The sequence below is a fragment of the Argopecten irradians genome, chromosome 8, assembly GCF_041381155.1.
Source record: "Argopecten irradians isolate NY chromosome 8, Ai_NY, whole genome shotgun sequence".
NCBI lineage: Eukaryota > Metazoa > Mollusca > Bivalvia > Pectinida > Pectinidae > Argopecten > Argopecten irradians.
In genome coordinates, this window is record NC_091141.1 from 25,973,207 (window position 1) to 26,000,419 (window position 27,213).

The 27,213-nt window shown below is 34.2% G+C and overlaps 1 protein-coding gene across 2 annotated transcripts; it reads right to left on the reverse strand.

Annotated features, from left to right (window-relative positions):
* Nucleotides 1-375: 375 nt before the first annotated feature.
* LOC138329981 (Na(+)/H(+) exchange regulatory cofactor NHE-RF1-like) lies at nt 376-27,123 on the reverse strand. 2 transcript variants are annotated; one of them, XM_069277294.1, is made up of 5 exons: nt 26,610-27,123; nt 19,934-20,521; nt 19,048-19,440; nt 5,520-5,548; nt 376-5,001 (listed from the first exon to the last, which is right to left on the reverse strand). In XM_069277294.1, the coding sequence occupies exons 1-5, from the start codon at nt 27,004-27,006 to the stop codon at nt 4,804-4,806; spliced, it is 1,605 nt and encodes a 534-aa protein (XP_069133395.1). In that variant the 5' UTR covers nt 27,007-27,123; the 3' UTR covers nt 376-4,803. The 2 variants fall into 2 exon arrangements, with proteins under 2 accessions (XP_069133395.1, XP_069133394.1); XM_069277293.1 differs by having other exon boundaries at nt 376-5,004.
* Nucleotides 27,124-27,213: the final 90 nt, after the last annotated feature.

Sequence of the window (27,213 nt, forward strand, 5' to 3'; positions counted from 1 at the left end):
TGTACCAAAATATAACGTTTTACTCCTGGAATATATCTGGTGTTTGAAGCACACAAGATTATAACCGTACACTTTATGTATATAGACTGTATAACATGTCGCTATTATTTACACTCATCACAGTAGCTCAAACAAAGTCCTCAATGAATGATGACAACAATCAAATCAACCAGTTAAAAAATCCACAAAATAAACAGTCGGACACAATTTTCCTGGCTCACAACCCAATTTTCTTTTCTGTCCTGTAAAAAACTTATCCCTTCATGAAAATGGCATTGTACATGCTTAGCATAGGGAACATTCCCCAGTCCAATCCAACACCAAATTTGTGAAGCTGATCGCACAAATAACAAATCCGTTCATAGCCACAATATATTATAACTAATTATTTCATGCAAAAAAAAACAAAAAAACACCTTGACCTTGAGTTTAGTTACCAAGTGTCCAAATTGTGTTCTGAATTGAAGGTTTTTTCCCCTCAAAAATGATTTTTCAAAATCCGTTTTCAATTCATTTTTCAATTTCTTGTGTTACAATGTACAGTATAATATAAATTAATTTTGCATAAATCAATTGCTGAACGTGTATAAAATTTAATTCAAATACCTTAATTGCTGAATCTGAGCAGTGTACATTTGTCAAATATTGTATAATTATTGTAGAATTTGGTCCCGCAGATTTCACAGCTAACAGCAGTGCCTACAGAGACAAATTAATCACATCATATATACCAAAGGTTACAAATACATGACACAACCTCGGACACGAGAGCTTCCACTGGTTAAATACAATCACATTTTAGCTGGACGAAATTCTGTGAGATAGCTATATACAGGTGTAAATATTAAAGTGATTACATGTCATTATATAAACATTTGGTGATTAATTATTGCTGTAATTACATTAAAATGAGGCGATTCACTTTCACCTGATTGTTAGAATATATAACTCGTTAGACAATACATACGGCCAAATCATTGCCAATACTTCAATATTAACAGGTAGTAGTTTTACATTTCCTTGAATTTGAAAGTACAAATACAAATTTAATTCACATGCTCTTATTTTGTTAAGGAAGCAGACTTAAAACTGTTTCATGATGTTGGTTCAGGCATATTCCTGTATTTTTCAGGGAGTTGCAAACCATTTGTGATGTTAAATTAAGTAATATCACAAATATATGCAAAAACAATGAAAAACATATAAGATAATATGAAGTCTCTTATTTCTAGATTGTCTGAATTCCGATTAAGGAAAACAAGCATATTGAAGACAGAAAAAAAATCATTGTTTCTTGATTTAAACATACGATTGGTCCTTCTGTATATAATGAATACATAATATCTAATAACCATGACAACCATTCAAGTATGGTATGTATTTGCTGTATACAGCATGAAAGTTCAGACTTAGAATAAACGTACAACATTAAGGTGTTCAAAATGTACAACACATTAGCAATATTTCCCTCCATAAATGCATTGTGAAATTTTAGGAAATTAAAGCCATTTTAGTATTTTATCAAGGATGCATAAAATGAAAATATCTCAAGAATGACTTGGAATGTATTTGTTGGCATCCAAACATATCACTAATTTTAGAACCCTGGACTGGGATGTTGTAACTTCAGTACATTGACTTGACCCCAATCTGGGCTACTTTGTAATGTACTATGTCCAGGATATAAAAAAAAAATCTGAAAAATAGAAGTTAAAAAAAGAGACTTGGAATGTATTTCTTGCCATAAAAACAATTTCACCAAAACATGATGTTTGAACACATTAATTAGGCTACCTTTTACACTATTCTCAGTAATCCAACATGATATTTTCACAAGCATTAAATGTATTGACCTTAAAATTATCGAAATTTTGTGATTGGATGGCAATTAAATGGCAAATACTAGTAATCAGACAAGTGTTTATGATTTTTTTGCCCATCCATGTGGTAGGACAATAAGTTTTAGCGTGCAGGAGAATATGAAAGTGTTAATATAAGTATGTATACAATATATCAAAGTGTGGGCAGTGAAAACCTGCTTTAGGTATTCATTTATCAATATAATCAACAGTTCAACCTCAACTACGTAATACTCCATTTGTATAATTAGTTTCTATAATAATAATGATATATATATCTGTACATGAGTAAAATGAAGTTCCATTATTATATAATCTAATCCCATATACTCCAGGTTCGTCAGTCCCTTTATCTTGTGAAGAACTACATCAGTCTTAAACTCAATGACCCCTGGAAATTCATAGTGAACTCTTCCAGCCTTTGATTGAGGCAAGTTCAAATTTGTCTTCAGGGGAGAATTGAGTTGATATTTTCCCACAACACAATGCCTTTAATTACAAAATGGATCCCCAAAATAACATTATAATGAGAACTTTTATAAATTTCTTGGATAGATATGATCTCTTAAGTTCATGTTTTGCTTGAATCTCTAAGTAATGACTATCAGAGTTATAGGCCGAATCAAATAAATCATTTCTTCACAATTTCAAAAGTTGAGAAAATCCTGACAGAGAACAATGAGAAATAGAATCAGTATAATATATATAATTTTTATATGACAACAAAATGAGACAACTTTTGAAATCATCAACAATGATATAAAATGATCTTGAAAAATACAATATATTAACCAAATATGGGTCATAACAAACAACTACAATTATACATTATCAATTAGAATGCATCAATATGAAACAACATCCTGGATGTTAAAATGGCAGCTGTCAATGAAAGTCACTCGACCAAAGCCGCTACAAATCCATACAAAAAGTATCATTTCTATAAGTAAAAAGTAAATATAGTTAATTTTCTACTGGCAAATCCCACAACAGCTGATCACAAGGTTAAGGACCTTATGTAAATAAGGATACAAAACTATCCACCGATTTTCTTAAATTTCTCGCCAATATAGAGTGAATTGTTCCAAACAATATCTGAATCTTCAACAAACATCATCCATCAAGGTCTTATAAAATATTCAGCATCTTCTCCTTTAATCTTACACATTCACCCCTACAACTTGACAATGGACTGTTCCAGTCTATAAACTAGAATACAGTGAAACTTGCTTGATACGAACTCGGATAATTCAACAACCCGGCTTAATACGAAGTACTTTGCCGGTCCCGGCCGAATTCCCTCTTTATCTTTGTTTAAAGAACTCGGATAATTCGAATTCGGAAAACTACAAAGTAAATTTTGGGTCCGTTCACATCATTTTACGGCATGGAACTGGTCTATATATACCAAGTAAAAAGATCATCAGTAGACATGGGAACTCGCTTAATTCGAACACTCGGAAAACTCGAAGTTTTATCTCGGTCCCTTCGAGTTCGTATTAACAGAGTTCCACTGTAGTCAATATGTGTCTTAGAGGTTGATGGGAAATTAATAAGAAATATTATCAATAAGTTGGATCTATTAAACTACACAATGCAGTTAGGTATTTGGCATTAACAAAATGAGCATTAACTATGAATGATCTCATTCCCTCCTCCTCCTCTTTTTTATGTTGTTGTCCATGAATGCTATGTCTACTTCTGAAACAATCCTTAAGTACTTCTGAAATTTATAGAAAAGTGTAAAATGTAACAAAGAGAAATTTCAAATAAAATACACAGCTGATCTGGAATGTTTTCCATTATTCACAATTAAAGCTGCTTTATGCTTTGATCATGATCAATGCAAGTATAAGGTGTTTGTATACGATAGAAAAAAAGATCCATTTCCGATCTGGTTCATCAGAAATCTTGATATAGATAGCACTTTGATGATAGCCTCGTGAATTCTTTTAAAGATAAAGAGATGGATCTATTGTTCATTGAAAGCCAGTCCAATACAGATTACATGTGTACAGTATGTACTGAACTTAATGTTAATGGTCTCAATGTACAAGATGTTACAACAATAAATTGAGATGTTGACAGTGAAATATGACTGAGGGTAAGTCTTAAGTCATGGATATCACATCCAATCATTTCAATGGTAATATTTCATATACCGTATTCGACCCAATAAGTGCCCCTTCTTGTTTTGAGGCCACAATTTCAATTGCCTGGGCATAAATAAAGACCAAAACTGTATAGGTTTACAATTATTATATATTAATCATCTTTTCATTTTTCAAATTCTTAAACGGCCTGTGCGCTTATTGGGTTCAATATGGTATATAACAAAACATGCTTCCAGCGCTATTGGTCATTTATATGCAAAATTTAATAAAACTGCACCAACATAAATTTTAATCTATAAATTGTATCACCAGAAACCAGTTCATCAAACCAAATCAGACATCTATAATATTATAATGATAATACAGCATATCAAATAGAAATCTCTAAACCATACTTCATCAGGAATTTGTTTGATGTGTTTAAGAGAAAAAAGAAATCTCCAAACATATACAAAAGTCTATTTTATTCTAAAAAAAATTATCTCTAAACCTTACGTCTAGAAATGTCGGAAATTTCTAAACTTTACTGAAATCTTACAGATCAAGTGTAAAAATCTCAGAAATCTTTAAACCTCACGTCTAGAAATCTCGGAAATTTCTAAACCTTACTGAACTCTTAGAGATCAAGTGTAGAAATCTCAGAAATCTTCAAACGTTACAGAAATCTCGACATTTTACAAAAGTCTATAAATTCTAAAGAACTATTCAGAACCTATAGCACTACACTGTACTACACAGTGTAAATGTCACGTAGCAGGTCTATATCACTGTTAGACACCCTTCACTGATACTGTACAGATAGGGTTCATCAATGTTTTGGTATATAAAGATCACATTTTCTGGAAGGCCTCTAGTTTGGACTGGAAGGACATCTTGTTATGTTTTGGGTCATTCTTTTTCTTCCGTGCAAGCATCTCCCTCATTTCTTTGGCTGACATTTGGAGTCCCTGTGACAGATCGGCAGGTTTGCCGTTGGTCTGAGGTGGGGCGGAGTTCACAGAGGGGGTAGGAGCCATCTGGCGTTGAGGCTGCTGATCAAAACATAACAAAACAAAATCAAAACATATTTATGCAACAAACTCATCCAATAATACTTAAGCCTAACATCAAGTGAAATTCAAAGGTATTATTAATATTTGTTTTTGTTTTGAGTCCAGAGTGAAGAAGATAGCTATTTCTGATCTGTATTGGTAAATAAACTTATATATAATTAATTCATAATATAACTGGTTCTTTTTCTACACATATCCTAAAATAATGACTAATTACAGAAACTCAACAGAGCCATTTCCCTTTCCATTCCAGCATTATAATACTGTGAATTACCTTCCAGTCTTATACATGTACAGTTAACTTCCTATGTATATATATATATGTGTGATAAATTTAAAGAAAAATCCTTACGGACGAAATCTATAAGAAATAAAAACAATAACGACTGACTAGTGAGCGCTTTCGCTTACAGTCGTTATTGTTTTTATTTCTTATATATATATGTATATATATCAAAGGTTTCAAAGTGAAAATGTGATTAAAATATACTTACAACTTCAGCCTGTCCATTTACTGGGCCACCTGAAACAAAAAGAAGAGATTTTATATGATCTGAATTGATTACCTCAGGGGATATCACAATACAGTATATTTAGTATTTAACACTGAGTCATGCAAAAGGTATCCTTTCCCCGGTACCATATGCAGGAATCTGTGCACAACGGAACAAAGCGCTATAAGGTGAAATTTGGCAGGTATCTGTATATTATATGACTCTTTCATATGTACGTATGTAGGATAGAACTATTCCACCCGAGGGTACAGAATTTTGGGTCAGAACCGAGGCTTGCCGAGGTTTCTGACCCAAAATTCTGTACCCGAGGGTGGAATAGTTCTATCCTTCATAATTTAAATATGAAAGAGTTATTTTCTCACATTGCTTGTCGAATTACTTGCACGAAAGGTGAGGCAGCCATTTTGTGACAAAATCTTAACTTCTTAAATAATCGATCGATTTTAAAAATAAGAACGCCATTCGAAAGAGCTCATCAAAGTTTGGTTTATATTGAAAATATAAACAAGAAATCTTAGGTAAAACGGTTTGAAATGCAAATTAAACAAATGAAATGGTAAATAAATCCGACAAATCAATCGAAATAGAAGAAAAATGACGTCAACTTTGGCTGACATGACGTCATCTCATTGTTTTTTTCAATTGTGACGTCACAGCTATGTAAGATAGATTTATCTTACATAGCTGTCTTTCATGGGACAACTCTATCTTACATGGCTAGCTATGTGAGAAATATATATCTTACTTGCATTGAATGACTATTGATGGAAACTTGAAGTTAAAGGGATTTTTGTTTCTTTTTACACTCTGGCTTTAACATTAGAAATGGTATCCTTGGACCCAGGTGTAGTCGTACCATTATTGCTTATTTAGCGATGCATTATAAGTCCGACTACACCTTCTGAACAGAAGATATAGAAATGGTAGATCAGTCATTTCCATGTGTAAAACATTGTCTTTTTAAGATATGTTATGAAATATGGTGCATGGCTGATAGCTTTTGAAACATTATCACCTTAATATCATTTTAATAATGCACATAAAACAACAATTATTGAACAACAATTAAAATTGATTTATAACTTCGAAAAGAATTACTTGTTGTTCCTTTTGATTGTTAATAATTTATACAAATTGATCAAATGAAGGAAACAATATGGCCTGTTCACATGTATATGTATGACATTAGTATGTAGAGGGTCAAAAGGAGGTGCAAATTGCCATCTCCGCCTATTCGAATATTTTCTTCTGGAAAATGCCTTATTCAAATAAGCTGAATCCTCTATAGTCTTTGTAAGATACAGATTTTATGTCATGTTACTGTATATGGCTGGCATTGTCTATATGTAGTTATAACAGATTTTATGTCATGTTACTGTATATGGCTGGCATGTCTATATGTAGTTATAACAGATTTTATGTCATGTTACTGTATATGGCTGGCATGTCTATATGTAGTTATAACAGATTTTATGTCATGTTACTGTATATGGCTGGCATGTCTATATGTAGTTATAGATTTTAGTATGTTACAGTTTTATGTATGTCATGTTACTGTATATGGCTGGCATGTCTATATGTAGTTATAACAGATTTTATGTCATGTTACTGTATATGGCTGGCATGTCTATATGTAGTTATAACAGATTTTATGTCATGTTACTGTATATGGCTGGCATGTCATATGTAGTTATACGTTTTATGTCATAGCTATGTAGTTATAACAGATTTTATGTCATGTTACTGTATATGGCTGGCATGTCTATATGTAGTTATAACAGATTTTATGTCATGTTACTGTATATGGCTGGCATGTCTATATGTAGTTATAACAGATTTTATGTCATGTTACTGTATATGGCTGGCATGTCTATATGTAGTTATAACAGATTTTATGTCATGTTACTGTATATGGCTGGCATGTCTATATGTAGTTATAACAGATTTTATGTCATGTTACTGTATATGGCTGGCATGTCTATATGTAGTTATAACAGATTTTATGTCATGTTACTGTATATGGCTGGCATGTCTATATGTAGTTATAACAGATTTTATGTCATGTTACCGTATATGGCTGGCATGTCTATATGTAGTTATAACAGATTTTATGTCATGTTACTGTATATGGCTGGCATGTCTATATGTAGTTATAACAGATTTTATGTCATGTTACTGTATATGGCTGGCATGTCTATATGTAGTTATAACAGATTTTATGTCATGTTACTGTATATGGCTGGCATGTCTATATGTATGTTATAACAGATTTTATGTCATGTTACTGTATATATATGGCTGGCATGTCTATATGTAGTTATAACAGATTTTATGTCATGTTACTGTATATGGCTGGCATGTCTATATGTAGTTATAACAGATTTTATGTCATGTTACTGTATATGGCTGGCATGTCTATATGTAGTTATAACAGATTTTATGTCATGTTACTGTATATGGCTGGCATGTCTATATGTAGTTATAACAGATTTTATGTCATGTTACTGTATATGGCTGGCATGTCTATATGTAGTTATAACAGATTTTATGTCATGTTACTGTATATGGCTGGCATGTCTATATGTAGTTATAACAGATTTTATGTCATGTTACTGTATATGGCTGGCATGTCTATATGTAGTTATAACAGATTTTATGTCATGTTACTGTATATGGCTGGCATGTCTATATGTAGTTATAACAGATTTTATGTCATGTTACTGTATATGGCTGGCATGTCTATATGTAGTTATAACAGATTTTATGTCATGTTACTGTATATGGCTGGCATGTCTATATGTAGTTATAACAGATTTTATGTCATGTTACTGTATATGGCTGGCATGTCTATATGTAGTTATAACAGATTTTATGTCATGTTACTGTATATGGCTGGCATGTCTATATGTAGTTATAACAGATTTTATGTCATGTTACTGTATATGGCTGGCATGTCTATATGTAGTTATAACAGATTTTATGTCATGTTACTGTATATGGCTGGCATGTCTATATGTAGTTATAACAGATTTTATGTCATGTTACTGTATATGGCTGGCATGTCTATATGTAGTTATAACAGATTTTATGTCATGTTACTGTATATGGCTGGCATGTCTATATGTAGTTATAACAGATTTTATGTCATGTTACTGTATATGGCTGGCATGTCTATATGTAGTTATAACAGATTTTATGTCATGTTACTGTATATGGCTGGCATGTCTATATGTAGTTATAACAGATTTTATGTCATGTTACTGTATATGGCTGGCATGTCTATATGTAGTTATAACAGATTTTATGTCATGTTACTGTATATGGCTGGCATGTCTATATGTAGTTATAACAGATTTTATGTCATGTTACTGTATATGGCTGGCATGTCTATATGTAGTTATAACAGATTTTATGTCATGTTACTGTATATGGCTGGCATGTCTATATGTAGTTATAACAGATTTTATGTCATGTTACTGTATATGGCTGGCATGTCTATATGTAGTTATAACAGATTTTATGTCATGTTACTGTATATGGCTGGCATGTCTATATGTAGTTATAACAGATTTTATGTCATGTTATGTATATGCTGGCATGTCTATATGTAGTTATAACAGATTTATGTCATGTTACTGTATATGGCTGGCATGTCTATATGTAGTTATAACAGATTTTATGTCATGTTACTGTATATGGCTGGCATGTCTATATGTAGTTATAACAGATTTTATGTCATGTTACTGTATATGGCTGGCATGTCTATATGTAGTTATAACAGATTTTATGTCATGTTACTGTATATGGCTGGCATGTCTATATGTAGTTATAACAGATTTTATGTCATGTTACTGTATACTGCATGTCTATATAGTTATAACAGATTTTATGCATGGTATATGGCTGGCATGTCTATATGTAGTTATAACAGATTTTATGTCATGTTACTGTATATGGCTGGCATGTCTATATGTAGTTATAACAGATTTTATGTCATGTTACTGTATATGGCTGGCATGTCTATATGTAGTTATAACAGAACAGTATATGGCTGGCATGTCTATATGTGTTATAACAGATGTTATGTCATGTTATATGGCTGGCATGTCTATATGTAGTTATAACAGATTTTATGTCATGTTACTGTATATGGCTGGCATGTCTATATGTAGTTATAACAGATTTTATGTCATGTTACTGTATATGGCTGGCATGTCTATATGTAGTTATAACAGATTTTATGTCATGTTACTGTATATGGCTGGCATGTCTATATGTAGTTATAACAGATTTTATGTCATGTTACTGTATATGGCTGGCATGTCTATATGTAGTTATAACAGATTTTATGTCATGTTACTGTATATGGCTGGCATGTCTATATGTAGTTATAACAGATTTTATGTCATGTTACTGTATATGGCTGGCATGTCTATATGTAGTTATAACAGATTTTATGTCATGTTACTGTATATGGCTGGCATGTCTATATGTAGTTATAACAGATTTTATGTCATGTTACTGTATATGGCTGGCATGTCTATATGTAGTTATAACAGATTTTATGTCATGTTACTGTATATGGCTGGCATGTCTATATGTAGTTATAACAGATTTTATGTCATGTTACTGTATATGGCTGGCATGTCTATATGTAGTTATAACAGATTTTATGTCATGTTACTGTATATGGCTGGCATGTCTATATGTAGTTATAACAGATTTTATGTCATGTTACTGTATATGGCTGGCATGTCTATATGTAGTTATAACAGATTTTTATGTCATGTTACTGTATATGGCTGGCATGTCTATATGTAGTTATAACAGATTTTATGTCATGTTACTGTATATGGCTGGCATGTCTATATGTAGTTATAACAGATTTTATGTCATGTTACTGTATATGGCTGGCATGTCTATATGTAGTTTATAACAGTTTTTATGTCATGTTACCGTATATGGCTGGGCATGTCTATATGTAAGTTATAACAGATTTTATGTCATGTTACTGTATATTGGCTGGCATGTCTATATGTAGTTATAACTATCAGCTCTTTACTTCCCCATTATCATGACACAGATTTAAATAAGGTTTGTATGTATACTTGTTGACACAGGACTGCTGAGTGAGTTAGATATCTGACTATTATCCCATGTCGGGGTTGTAAAAACAGTGTTTATATTGTATGAGCGTGTCCTATACAGGATTATATGGTACATGATTAACTGATAACTATCCATGTCATTTGTTGGTTACACCTTTAGATACAGGACGTGCAACTGTTTATGGGTGGCATAAAGATGTTAATAAACTGCTTTTACAACAGGTTTTCAACGTTGGCATTTCTCAAAGTGTATGGCAGATGGCGCCGTTTCTCAAAATGGATGGCGATGGGCCGACCGATCTCAACCCGTGAAAGTAAACTCATTAGGGAAATCCTTTAAGATCAGTGAAGTGTTCAATTTTAGTACTTATATATACAGTCAGCACTTAACCTAGAATATATGTACAAATGAGTGTAGATTTTACTTATGACCTTTTTAAATTAAAAGGTCAAATAGGTTAGAGAGGTATTTTACCTGTCTGATAGATGAATTTCACACTAAATCAAGTGTACAGCTATACATTATATAATTATAGCCAGGTTAGCTCCATCAGCAGAGCATCAAGCTATACTACATACTATATAGTGTTCAGAAGTCCCAGGTTCAAACCCCATCTGGCTGCGTAAGTGCAAATTTTTGTTTGGAAGTCTGGAACTGCACCTTTTACTATATGGGAAGGCAATGTATATGTCACAGACTTGCTGCTACAAAAGTATCGTAATTATCAAACCCTTTATTCCATCTGAGCCCATGAACTTATCTTAAAATACTATAAACTTTTGTTTTTTATGTTTGTATTTTTTGAGGACTGAATCTAGTTTACAATATCCAAGAATGATCCCTCTTAACCTGTATTTGAGTTATGTCTTGGTAAGAACCAGGAAGCTTAAGTGTTATGGGATATTTCAGGCCATGGCTATTGTTAAATTCCTCTTCACTAATTTTATTGCTACTTAAACTTTTTCCCAGTAATGCGATGCATGGGAGCTGCCGAGAAACCTGTTTGTAAGACAGCTAATTACAGACGATAGTCACGCTCTGCTGGTTCGGTATATATTTTCCCCAACAAGAAACACTTGATTGGAAATAAGCGATATCTCCTACATATACTAGGTAAGGTACACCTCTGAATTTAGTAATATAGTCTATCCGGGACAGTGAATTAGTCATAATGACTAATGACAACAGATCCTACATAAAAAACTTAATGCTGTTTATTATGCACATTAAAAGTCTCTCCATTATAATGTAAGTCAACATTGATATAAAGTAGCAATGATATTGTGCTATATACTATTTAAGGAATTCTCATCCACACAAGTGTACCTATTTCTAGCTATACATTTGTGTATATATGTCCATTCTATTTCTTTGTATGACATGTACATTTATAGCATATGTACTCCAGCATTATTACTAAGTACAATATATGTCTTAATTATGACAATTTTGCATGCAAGAAACAAATTACACCACGAACAGCATAAAGGAATAAACAATATAGATATATATGCTTTACACATACTTTTCAATTTCATAAATTTAAATGTTTTCAGTTTCTACTTGCAATAACAGCTAGTAGAGGGAGTTTCTGTTTAATTTGATAGCTTAAAATAAAATTTCTCGAAACAAAAGTCAGCAGTAGCAAATTAAAATGCACCATAAATCACTAAAGGTATATGTAACAGTATGTTTTTTTTTCTTTTACTTTGATGTGTTTTTGTCTTGATTCTTAAGTTTGTGTTCAGAAATTCATCCACAAATTATATCTAATACATGTGTTGGTACAGGCTGCATGCAGAGTTAAGTTCCAGAGTAAAAAATGCCCCCCGCCCCGCCCTTCCCCAATATTTATGTCAAATGGAATATAAACATTATTTGTACATGTGTTCTATTGATTGAATATCTGACAGACACTACATTTATATCTACCACTTGTATATGTATTCACAGTACACATTATCTTCACTGTTTTTGATAACTGGCAATGACAAAGTAACCCTGAAAATATTAGATTAAAAGTTTGGTACCAACATCTCACTGCGATTATAATTTTATATAATCGCTCATTGCTATTATCATATATAGGTAGTGATCAATTGTTATATACCACACACTGTCCATATACTATAGAGCATGCTTGATCAATTCATATCTAACTAAAAATTCATCAAAAACATTTTTGTTTTCAAGCTTAGACTAGAATATCGGGAGTAAATGGTGAGCTTAGACAGTTTATTTGGTACATCCGCAAACAAATATACAAGCTTGTAACGAAAAAAAACTTTTCACAATTTTCAGACACAATATAGGGAAATTTACGACCTATTACAATGGCACAATACCACAGCTACATGACAGAGACCTATTGCCGGGAGACATCGAGTCTATCATAAACTGACACCAGACTACAGTTAACAGCTTTCCTTGCCCCGGGCAAAATTAGCATATACCATCAACAGTTATCACATTTATTATAATTAGCACTCAATTGACAAAGAACGGTTAATAGGGGCATTAATTAGGCTCAAATTTAACATCTTCTTCATGGGTAAACGAAAATTGAGAATAAACATATACCGCATTTTCCCTCCTCTAATAAGGGCGCCCCCACATTTTTGCTGAAAAATTCCACTAATTTCATACAATTTTTGTGCCAGATTGTGATGATTTGTCTTTGCAGACCCTAATAAAATACTGTTTCATATCAATCTGATGCTTAGCAGATATCCGATCAGCTTGTATAAGCACTTTATATATTATATTTATTGCATTGGACAACTTCGGACATCTTTGCCAAGTATTTACACATAGAAACAGCGAGAACGCCATGTTCAAAACAAAACGTGTCACTTGAATGCCCCACACACGTGTATGGATGAAGACTAACTTGCAACAACATTTTAGCAATGTATATACAGGTTTTATGAAGCCTTACTGTATATCTATGATAAAGGTTCCTAAATAACAGGAATGTTATCATTTCTAAGCATTTTATTGTGTGCTCTTGTTGGTATTTCCCATGTGCCACAAAACGAAAGTTGCAATCGAAAGCATCGTTCGCCATTTTGTGTACGCATGGTAAACAAACAGGCTAGCATGAAATGCCAAAATTCTGTGAAACAGACATATTTAACCAATGTTTAATACTTCTGGTGCATACGTAAATATTTATGTAATTTCAATACTTACTTGACTTCGAAATGTAAGTTGGTTATAGAAAGTTTCAGAAAAATACGAAACTAAACGCAAGATGACTATAGTCTGTTTCAGAAAAAAACATCTAAAAATGGTCTCAACTAAAAATGGTCTCAAATAACGGCGCCCCCTAGGCCATTTACCCGCGCCCGGCGCCCTCATTAGGGAAAATACGGTAGCTATTACTTCCAATTGTGTATATGATATATAGACATTTACTTGCAGGTCTTGTTTTCTCGAAACAAAAGCACTAAGTCAATTCAAGCCATATTTGACCCCATGTGTACCTTGAATGAAGGTTAAGGTCAATTTATTTGAACAAACTTGGTCCAGCCCTTCATCCCAGCATCCTACAGGACCAAATATCCAGTATTCCCTGGGCCATTCTGATTTTTAGAGAAGAAGTTGTTTACAAGATTTTAGGCCTTGTAGAACCTAACCCCCCACCCCACCCTTGTGACCTTGAATGACAGGTCATGGTCATTCTAATTGAACAAAACTTAGTAGCCCTCCATCCCAGCAAACCTAACAGGCCAATTTAATGAGTACCCTGGGCCTGTCCGGGTATTTGAGAAGAAGTCGTTTGAATAAAAAGTTTACGCACCGGAGCTACGACGACGGACCGGTGCTTGATGTCAATTAGGTCATCCCTGACCCTTCGGGTCAGATGACCTAAAAACTGAAGTCACTTACTTTTTGAACTTAAGTGGGTATCTTTTTTTGAATCACAAAAGTTTGGCTCTTTGAAAGAAAATTGGTCCATATCCTAGTTGCAAACTTTGAAGAGCTAAGCAAGATTAGACTCCCCCTCGCTAGTTTTGGAACCTTAGGGCTCAATGCACAAAGTTTGAAAACCCATACTAAACTCTCAGAGTGAAATTCTATTTAGTAATCATACATATATTTTTAATAACTAGCTCAGTTTGCTAACTCATGAAAACATGATCACAATTTCAAAACTTGTATCATTTTAAGGCCAAAAAAGAATATGTCTGTTTGGGGTTACCTTTCCAACCCTTATGAATTTGTTGAGAGTGTGCTCATTATAAACGTGTGTTATTGTATTGTATTCGGCAAAGTTAAGTGTCCAGGGTGCTTAAAAAAACTTGTAACAAAGGGATAATTATAAGGGAACCAAAATTAAAAGAAGGAATTTTTTTTTAAGTCAGCCATATTTTAACTCTCCAAACTCATGTCACATTAATTTTCTTGTTATGGGTAAACGAAAATTTGAGAATAAACATAGACACATTATTTTCCCTCCCAATGGAATAACAAGAGGCCCCCAGACATTTTTCGAAAAATTCTCAAAATTCATACACTTTTGTAATGCCAAGTAATGTTCTGAATACAGGTTCATTGTTTCTTTATCTAAAGGAATTTTAATATTAACCTCTAAGATCCCCTATTCAGCTTGCCCCACCCCTCCCGCCCCCAGGAATATCATCTGAGCCAAAATTTACATACATTGGGCCCCATTTATTTCCCGCCCCAGGGGTTAAAAATTTATACAAGTTTCTGTTCCCCTTTCCCCCAATTGTTTCAATGGCCAAATATATTGGTCACAATCCAAGCAAAACTCAGGACAAGAAGTGATTTATAGATTTACCATGTTAAAACAAAATTGGGCCCCACTTGAATCCTGCCCTCGGGGGGCCAGAGTCATGGATTAAGACAAGTTCTGTTTGCCCCAACATGTTTTAGCCAAATTTGTTAAATCATACACTAGTTTTAAAGGATTTACCTCTATTACCCCTATTGATAAAGGTTCCTAAATATCCCCAGGAATGAGTCATTTCTAACAAGTTATTGTTGCCCTTCCCCTAAGGGTGTTTTTCCAAATTTGGTTACAAAACGTAAACTCTATGACAATCGATTTAAAGGATTTCGCCATTTTATTACCCCTATTGGGCCCTGCCCCTCCTGCCCCCGGGGGGTCGGCGCCCTCATTAGGGAAAATACGGTAGCTATTACTTCCAATTGTGTATATGATATATAGACACTTGCAGGTCTTGTTTTCTCGAAACAAAAGCACTAAGTCAAAAACTGAAGTCACTTACTTTTTGAACTTAAGTAGTTATTTTTTAATCACTAAAGTTTGCTTTGAAAAAAAATGGTCATTCATTTGAATTAAATTGCAAGATTATCTCCCCCTAGCTAGTTTGAAACATAGGCTCAATGCACAAGTAGAAACCAATACTAAACTCTAGAGTGAAATTCTATTTTAATAATACATATATTTTTAATAATCTAGCTAGTTGATAACTAATGAAAAACATGTTATAATTTCAAAACTTGTATCATTTTAAGGCCAAAAAAGAATATGTCTGTTTGGGGTTACCTTTCCAACCCTTATGAATTTGTTGAGAGTGTGCTCATTATAAACGTGTGTTATTGTATTGTATTCGGCAAAGTTAAGTGTCCAGGGTGCTTAAAAAAACTTGTAGCAAAGGGAGTGCTTATAAGGGAACCAAAATAAAAGTTGTGGATGAATTTTTTTTTTAAGTCAGCCATATTTTAACTCTCCAAACTCATGTCACATTAATCTTTCTTGTTATAATATGCTTTAATTTCTTTCCATAGAGACACATTATTTCGTTGTGGGCCAATGGAATAAAAATGACTAAAATTTCAAAAGTTCTCAGGTCACACACAGATGTGAGGACATGATACTTATTATGTTTTTATACTAAAATTTCTTAATACTTCTGACTTTCACTGTGTTTCACATCCTTTTGTATATATATAATAAGTGTGTTCATCCCTAAAGAACTCCTAGGATAAATACATAATACAGTATAACTTCTCTATTCGGCCGGGATAGGCAGGTCCGGATTAAGGTTTAAATAATTATACTATAACTATAACTACACCGCCGACAGAGCATAAAAGGTACTCATCATTTGAACAATAATTGGTGTTTAATCGTGTTTATGTATGTCTAATTAACACAAAACAAAATATCAAATAATTTATTTTGCTTTTGGTGCATGCGCAATCAGTACTTCATTCCATATAGGATATTTTGCCACCGATTTTTTTCGGGATGCAATTATATTTTTAACTTGAAGTACTTGAACTTTTCAATGGTGGTAATGGTGACATATGTATAAATATGTATATATCCCTGGGCCTGGTTACTGATTTATTGCCTTTATTTACATGGTTAATTAATTACTGTGTTATTCTCTCTCGTATATGACTCAGTATCTTATGTGATATAAACAGTATGATAATGAAGCTTTATATAGTAAATGTACATACTGTATTTGTAGTAACTAACGCCCCTCCCCCTATAAACGCCCTTTCCTCTTTAGGACAAATTGAAGGAATCATCCCTCCCCCATCCAATGGATTTAACATGTGATGTTTATCACATTGGCATGGTATAAGTATCCCATATTACATTCACTTTAGAGCCTTTCATACGTGAATCACAACGAAATAATGTGTCTCAAAGGGAAGAAATTAAAGCATATATGCATGTTATAACTATGAAAGATTAATGTGACATGAGTTTGGAGAGTTAAAATAAGGCTGATTAAAAATAAAAATTCATCAACAACTTACATTTTAGTTCCCTAATAAGCGTTTTCTTTGTTACAAGTTTTTTTAAGCTCCCTACGCCGAATACGATACAATAACACACATTTATAATGAGCACACTTACAACAAATTCATGGTTATAACATAGTGATTCTCATTCACATAATATGTCTGTGATAAGTGTATAACAATCTATGTTTATAACAAAGTGATTTTGTTGGTCCCCAGTTGGTTTATTATAACTGTGTTTTACTGTATATCTACCGTATTCGCCGTAATTAGCGCCCAGGGTGCTTAAATAATTGTAACAATAGGGGGCGCTTATTAAGGAACCATAATGTAATTATAAGTTGTGGACGAAAAATGTCATCCATATTTTAAATCTTTCTGTACTAATGGTACATTTAACTGTTAGAGTAAGCATGCATATATGCCATTTAGACTTTGAGACGCATTATTATGTCGTGATTCACAGGTAAAAGATTTGCAAGTTCATGTAATATGAGATACAATGCTGATGTTACTGGCATTACATGGTAGAAAACATTGTTAAATCTAAGGGATTGACATTTATACAACTTCAACTCTTCTCCAGAAAAGGGGAGGGCACTTAAAGGGGAGGGGTGCTAATTACTGCTAATACGGTAGTTGCAATTAGGATAAAAAATGCAAATTAATCCAAATTTGTACAGAAAGCGGTAAGCCTATATTGTATGTTGGAGCTAGGCCTACAAGTGCTATTACCTAATAGAGACTACTTCTATGTAATGGTCAACACAGATGAATTATGTATCAGCAATCAGTCTGAACTTGAAAGTTAATGAGGCATTAATTTTGTACATTATCGTATATGTACCAGATGACCTATACCAGTACCACAATGTTAACACAGGTCCGACAGCCTGGGGGCTCAAACCTTCTTAGAAACCAGAAATTTAATTCATGTGCACACTATATAGCTAGTCATTTACGTATCAATCAAGCAGGACTGGCCATGGCCAAGACTGTGAATTCACACATGACTGAGCCGATGTACAAAAGAAGGCACGGCTAAGGGACAATAAAACCCACAATCCATTGTCATGGTCAGAGCTATACACTTTCCTGGATCAATACACACCACTACATGTAGTACAGGTCACCAAAAATGATAGGTATCCCCAACAACATATGTATACAGCTAATCGTAACAATATACAGTGAACCCTGTCTTAGTGACCACCTCTGTATAAAGACCACTTTCTCAAGGACCCAAATGGTCAATTCCAACACAATGTGCTCTATGTATAAATTAAAGGCCACTTGGCTGTCAAGACCGTTTTCTTGTAATTGGACTCTTGGCTTACTTTTTAGAGAGGATTGATTCTAATCAACTTACTTGTGGTGACTGTCAAAGTAAATATGTGCACTGCCCTCCAAAAGTTCTCTTACAATAAATCTCTAAGAAAAATGTCACAAGTTAATAAATGATATATACTGATGCCTATATTAAAAAGGTTAACATATTTCTGTACTTTATGTTTGTGTTTTTGTAAAACTGTACATGTAACAGAACGTTTTGAGGGCAGTGTATATTGATCCTCTGAAAAGAGGAGGGAGGAATCACATCCCTGATATCACCATGTTACACATATACAGGTATTGTGTATCTTACCTCTAGCTTCAGTCCTGATGTACTGTAGCTGGGACATGGAACTGCTGACTTTAATTCCCTGTGATTTGAAGGACTGATCTGCAGCAGAGTCTACCACAAGAAGTTTTGTTTCCTCACCATCAGCCTTAATGTATCCTATCACTGCTTGGTGGGAATCTACCTCAACGTTCTTTCCATTCACTTCAATAATTCTATCTCCTTCTTTTAATCCTGCACTTTGGGCTGGAGAACCTTCGTCTATTTTACCAATAAATTGTCCGTTAGTTTTGTTCTTGTCTGCATGTAAGTTAAAACCGTAGCCCTGGAAATCTGGCCATTTTGTAATATGACATAATCTTGCTGTGGCCGTGCTATTCACACTTGGGACTTTGTTCTCCTTATTTTCCTGAATTTCTACAAAATGGAAGCAAAATATTGAAACATGGTAATTCTATAAGTGGAACAATTGGTCATACTTTTAACCTCAAGAAAGTCTACTTGGTAACCCCCTATGAAGAAATTAAAGGTTGATTTTTGCATATTTTGACTTGTTCTTTCTGATTTTTTATATTTTGAATATTAAAGAATATGGAATTGCTAAAATGACCTTAAATGAGGGGTTCAAAAAGGAAAGTCTCCCTCCAAAATAGGGAGGGTTGGCAAGCATGATTGGTCAATTTAATCTTTAACCAAGAAGTAAAGGAAAATCACAGAACTTTATAATCCTCTAATATCATGGTGGTAATTTCTAATTTGGTATATTATTCACTTTTTCATATTAAACTTCCTTTTTTTTCTCCATGTGTGCGCCTGTGTATATATAGATACTTTAAAATTTTAACTGCCCTTAGATATAAACCTTCCAAATCGAAATCAATACTTTCTTACTTTGTAAAGAGTGACTTACCGCTGCGGTCGGACTTTTTATATCGGACCTCCTCCAGACCGTTGTGTACCTGGATACCCCGAGACTTGTAATATTCGTCAGTCTCCCTGTCCACCACTAACATCTTCGTCTCGTTGCCTCCAGCTTTGACCTTTCCGATGACCTCCTGGTGAGTGTCTGACTCAATATTCGAACCATTGACTTCTATAATTCGGTCACCTTCCTTTAGACCTGCTGTCTCGGCGGGCGATGCCTCGTCCACGGTACCGATGAACTGACCAGTACGGTCCCTTTCAGCGTGCAAGTTAAATCCATAGCCAACAAAGTCGGGCCACTTAACCATATGGCACAGACGTGGACACAAATGGGAGGGGACATCCTCAGGAACATCATTTACAACGACAGGCTCCACGCTAACCTCTGGTTCAGGTTCACTCGCCTCCGGCTCTGGTTCTGGCACCACCTCCGGTTCTGGCACCACCTCTGGTTCTTCATCTGTTGGTGGTTCATAAGGGGGGACAATTTCATAGTCGGTATTGACAGGTTCAGGTACAGGTTCAGGGTCCTGTTCCACCTGTGGTTCTGGCTGTTCAGGCTCATCTTCAGGTTCTGAAAAATATGAACCATACAAAATATAACTTAATGGTTCTGGAACATATAAACGAATGAACGTCCCATTAGCTTTTCTGAATATGGTCATGTACAAGTCTAGGATATAAATATATCATTTAATGGTCCTTTTTATATATATATATATATATATATATAAAATTATAAACAATTTCAAATATGTTTTAATGAATTAATAACAGGCCTGTTACATACTTTCATGGTTCACCCACTTTCACAATAAGACAATACGAATGTACGGCAGCACAGGCTCCCCTTCACACTCATATAAGGCATCAACTTTCTTTACATAAATATATAGGGGGTCTGTTCACAAATGTTATGACCTGATATAGCTGTTAATAGAACGTTGTTAAACCAAAGCAAATGACCAATAAACCGTAAGATGAACAATCTAAAATAAACTTAAATGATTTTGTTTGTGATATACACATAAACCATATAAAATATGCTTTATTGGTCCTGTAAGATAAAAACAGAATATCATTAGAATGAAGCATTTAACATTAAAACTTATTTGACTAGACATACAGATTATCTTGAATGTGGGATATAAATTGTAGACATGTGCACTTTATGCTGGCTTTAATCCTTTCAAATTATTACTTCATTATAATTACATAGCTCAGAGTAAATAAAATTTTGTTATTTGATGAGTTTTTATAATTATGATTCATTGGCTACTTTAATTATCATGACCAGACAGTAACATATATAAACCTAAAGAGGAAATACCTATATACAGATGTACATTGTATTATGATTCATGTGTATACTATCTATTGATATGGGTGTGGTGTATCACAGGTCGAAACAATAGGACAGGGTGATCATTATATAAGGAACTCACCAACCGAAAAACGGATATACATGGTAAACCAATGATTTGTCAATAAATCTTCAGTTCAATAAAATCCAAATTTAATCCTCAATCATTTTTTTAAGATGTTACATTGCCGATGAATGATAATTGTCATCTATTAAAAACAGGAGCAGATATAAATTAGTGATTTTCTTTAAAAATAAAATTTGCTTACTTTACACTATTTCTATCATTCAAAAGTTCGAGCTTCTTCTTTTACTTCAATTTAAAGTTTTTAAAATAATAAATTGCATCCCGAAAAAAAAATCCACGACATTATGCCCTTTATTGCAGAATGAAAAACTAATTCCTCAGACAACAAAAATATTTAAATGTATTTTCTTGTTTTTTGACATACATCATTAAACTTCAATTATTGTCCAAATGATAAATATTATTTTTGCTCTGACGGCAGTGGAGTACATCTGTAATTGATTTGGTTATGATACAAACCGGCCTCTATATTATCAACTTACTGAAAAGTAAAAGCTACTGAATAAAAAGGTTTACTTGGACCAACAGATTTTGACCAGATGATCTCTGTACATCCAATATGTTATCCTTGAATTCTCGGGCAAGGTCATCATACACATCATCGCCATAGAATTATAACCAATAAACTTTACAACCAGAATTCCAAATCAGATGATGAAGCACAGCACATAAGCATCTAGATCTCTAGACAGTATCAAGAAATTTCTCCATTTATATTTCCAAATATCAACGGGTGATGGTATTATATCATCATAACCATCATCATTTTCATATACTGCTTATAAATCCATCCAGGCAAGTTAATTAACATTAACTCAGCTAACTTCCAATTCGGTTATACAATCACAGCTATAATCACAGAACCCTGTCAAAAATAACTAAATGTATAACTCTGTTAACAAAGAGCACCCACATTACTGTAATACATCAGGGTTGTAATAAAGAGAGATATACCTGGGTTTGTCGGTGGCTCCATTACAGAAACTTTTACTGGACTGTGGCGCTAATTTCTGTCAGAACCACTTATACACCTGTGAATACCAGGACACTCCCCCTTCTATCACAGGGCCGTTATTATGAGTGGTGGACCCCGCCTGGCACCATAACTAACACCAGCCCACATGCATCATCACATGTACATACATTACACCTAACATATACAGGAATGTCAAGCCCACCATATAGATATATACATAAGTGAGCCTTTCACTAACATTGGTGACACTTCATTTCGCAAAAAGGTCAAAGACTTTTCTTTCTGTTCACAACAATTTGTATGTTCGATGAATGTATGATGAAAAATATTTCTCAATTTTAACCCAAAGTCTTGTTATAAACCACTAACAAATATGTATATATATGTATAATGTAGTAAAACATGTAAACAACAGCATAATATTAATGCAAATGCCTAAATTCTAAAGTACAAGTGTGTCATTATATATATAGAGGTTATCTGTTCAAATGCTTCAGATTCTAACCAGACATTATCGCTGTTAACCTTTTATAAAAAATAAAAGGAAGATATATACTGGGACACCAATGTGAAAATGGAAATCAGAGGCCTAGACAGCAGATATTTTCTAGGCAATACAAACGAATCAGAGCTTTTAATGGTTTTGTTTGATATTGCATTATACCCTACTGCTTCAATTGTTTGAGTGTTTGGAATTCAAAGTGTGAGATATATCATGTGTCTCTTTGTGCTAGGGGACTTTGCCAACTGTATTTAAGTGCTATCTCACTGAAACATACCATATCAGATACACATACAGTATATCCAAACTGGCCATAATACAGAATTACTGAACTGTAATTCTACTCAATGGATATATGTATGTTTTGTATTAATTAAGTATTATATCTCTAGTAGGTCAATTTCCACAGAAATGGTTACTAATCTTTTTATAATATATACTGTTGGAAAGTTAGATAATAATTTTTTTTTAAATATTATTATGTTAACATTTCAGACACTGGTGGTGGCACATTTGTGTATGTTTTTGCTGGTGTGTCTCTAGATCTTGTACAGTAATGTATAGCTATGGGGTACCGGTTATATTAGAGATTGAGGGTGGCCTAAAATAACTTATTTTCAGTCATGCAGCCAATAAGATTCATGAATACAGTTCATACATACATACATACATACCGTATTGTATTTACAAAATGTGAAAAGGTTCCAAAACCTAATCCATGACAATTTCGTGTCATGATCAGTTTTGTTGGAACAAAAATGCTGTTCACTTTGAATGGCAGCACTGGTACTGTGCACATACAATTGTATAGGAAGTTTTTGAAAAGAAAAATTATCAACTTTTCCAGCAGTAGTAACCATTTCTGTGAATAACAACTAAAAATATGATTTGTTTCTCCAACAAACCTACCTAGATGTGGTCAATTTTTTGGTCATGGCGACATTTCCACACAAAGTTCTACTATTCTGATAGCTGTAGCATGCAGTATGAATTTTTCGATATTTTTAGACCCCGAAAATGTCTAACAATACGTGGGTTTCGAGTTAACCAAAACGACGTGGGTAAAACTGTTGATTAGTCCCACCTTCTGGTGATTGTGATGTCACAAAATTGACGTCAACAGATGACGTCACAAACACTGGAAAGTGTGACTAATCGACGGTAAACTGTACTTTACCCAGGTTGTTTTGGGGATCTCCAAACACACATATTATCTTCTATGGACACTCAATCTAGTGGGATGGGTCCAAATATATAAAACACTAAACCAACATTCTATTGAGAAAAGTTCGAAAATTAATGTAATCTGGTGACAGAAATTGTGTTGCTATGGAAATGATCATGAAATTTAGTAGCTGTAAATAAGAGAAGATTGGTTTATAGTATATATAACATAAACTGTAAGAAATGTTCAGATCCCTGTGAATTATACATGTTACGACTATATAAGGACCTGTAGCATTCCTAATCTATACCCCTATATACCACACACAACAGTGCCACTATCTGCACAAACTGTTGACAGACTGCAGGTCAATACAGATAATAAAATATTTATCGCTTACTGTAGTAATACAGGGTCAAATAGTACTGCTGTCAAGAATGTCTGATGAACATAGGATATAACAGAATAAATAGTTATTCTTATAGTACTGTTTGGAGGATTTCACACATGCCCCACTAATCCCCACCTCCTTTTTCTTAAAACCTGAATTTAAATTACAATTGAATGAAATGCAGACTGAAAATATGAAAACTGTGTCAGTTGTTTTGCTGATTTTTCCCCAAATTGATTTATGTGCAATTTTTATGAAAGGCTAGTCCAAATTTGGTTCTATGAAGCCCCCTTCCTTATTGGTTCCAAATTTAAAGTGCCCTGGGAGCATATTGGGTCGAAAACAGTATGCGACTTAGCCTAGCTCCCGACATTGAATCCATACAGATCTGTATGTGGGCATGGTGTGACTAAATATCAACTTAAGGAATTCGAAGCCGCAGATAGGGGTGGTGGAGCAAAACCAGAGTACCCTGAGAGAAACCTCTACACTACAGTCTGTTTCTGGTAGCTGTCTCAAGCTCACATGCATGTGTTTTGAACTTGCTACCAGGAAAGGTGGAAGGGTACGTTCAAATAATGACTATATGTTAATTAAAAAAATGTGACACCTGGATTCCTCAGCTGTACCCTTCCTTTTGATGAAAACTTATTATACGTAGGTAAAATGTAATCATGTAATTAACACACTTGCTTCTAGAGGTGTTTACTTATATAGTGATCAATTAATCGATCAGGTAGCACTGTAGTCCGCTAAAACTGATCATAATCGCAGGCTCAAAATTCTGACTGATTGCCTGTTTATGGTCAGCTACCTACTGCTCTTAAAAAGTCGGGGATTGTAGTACAAATCTGGCGACAGCGATTATGAGAATTCTGCATGTTGGTTTGGGGTCAAATATGCCTTTAAAGTTAAAGGAAAACGTTTGGCACTCACTTTAATACATGTCACATCCCAATTCATCACATTAACGATGCTATGTCCCTAGTTATGTTCGAGACGTCCAAGAATCAGTGTTTCGGTAGCCATCTTTGAAGACCAAAAGTTAATTTTAACAGCCAATTAGAATCGTCGAATTTCACCGGAAATCGATCCCAGCTGTCTGATTGGGTGTTAAAATTAACTTTCAGTCTTCAAAGATGGCTATACGTACCCAAACATTGATTCTAGGACGTCTCGACCATAACTAGGGACATAGCATCATTTATGTGATGAGTTGGGATGTGACATGTATTAAAGTGAGTGCCAAATGTTTTCTTTTAACTGTCAATACCTTTCTGACCCCAATTAAACCTACAGAAGTCCCATAATCGCTGTCGCCAGATTTGTACTACAATCCCCGGCTTTTCAAGAGCAGTAGGTAGCTGACCATAAACAGGCGATCAGTCAGAATTTTGAGCCTGCGATTATGATCAGTTTTAGCGGACTAGTAGCACTGCAACATGTAGGATAGAATTTGGATGGATCATTGCTCCAATAATGGTTAAGGCGCGATTTAAAAGTGTTCACAGAATCTAATGCACATACCATACATATATTTTCAGTACATAAAATAAGCATTGATTTTTTTCAACACTGTAACCCTTTGTTAGTACCCTTCTGGTGCAAATATAGCACATTTTTCTCAATTATAAAGGCTGAATTTAATGATGACCTCAAAATGTATGGAAATGATAAAAAAAAAGCTATTAGCCAAAATAAATAATACAGAGATTTTAACTGCAACAAAGATACACCATAATATTATAATGATAAACATGATGGGTGGTTTTAACATGAACTTTGTAGCAAGATATTTTATAGTAAAGACATACACAAATGGCACATTGTACAACAGTGTACTAATTCAAACTATAAAAACTGCTATGTAAATTGTAACTTTTTAAAACGATATTGAAACTTAATTGCATAACTAGTGTTTATGAGTTCAATTATATATATCGGTATGTGTATTCTAGAATACACATGATTGTAATACACATCCCGTTAGAGAGATTGTGTACACTCGCTTAATTCTAGGTCACTCATTTGGGGGTGTGGCGTATATGTGTCAATAATTAGAACTCTACCTAAACAATCGCACCACCCCCGGGCATGACAATAAAAGCAACAAATGACAAAGACAACTTTATAGCTGTCACATATCAGAGATGAATATGTGTGGAGGGGTAAATTACCTGGTGGGGGGCTTTCTGTTTCAATCGGGCGTGGCTCATTCTTGCGGGTTGCCGAAAGCCTCAACACATTTTCGTCCGAACTCGAAACCAGTATACGATTTTCTTTATAGTAATTGTCAGTCTCGGCATCAACGACAAGAAGAGTCACTTCGTCTCCCCCAGCTTTGATCCTGGACACAACTTGCTGATGATTCTCGTTACCAATGTTAGTACCATTTACTTCAACTATTCGGTCGGATTCTTTCAGACCAGCAGCCACTGCCGGTGAGCCCTCGTCGACTTTCCCGATGTACTGACCTGCTTTGCCTCGCTCAGCGTGCAAGTTAAAACCGTAGCCTGCAAATTCTGGCCATTTTACTAGATGGCATTCACGAGGTCTCTTTTCACTTTCGCTCATGTTGTAAGTGAAAAGTTGCCCAAACTTTCTGTAAAATATACCAAAGTCCCACCTGTAAAAGTGTCAATGGTCCTTACAAAATATGGCGTCGTGACGGACTGAAATCACATGACAGGGAACAGCCAATCAGATTGTTGCAAATTTTCCAAACAGGTAGATTTCTTATACAGGTAGGTAAAAACGTAGAAAACAAGCCCGTTTTTCATT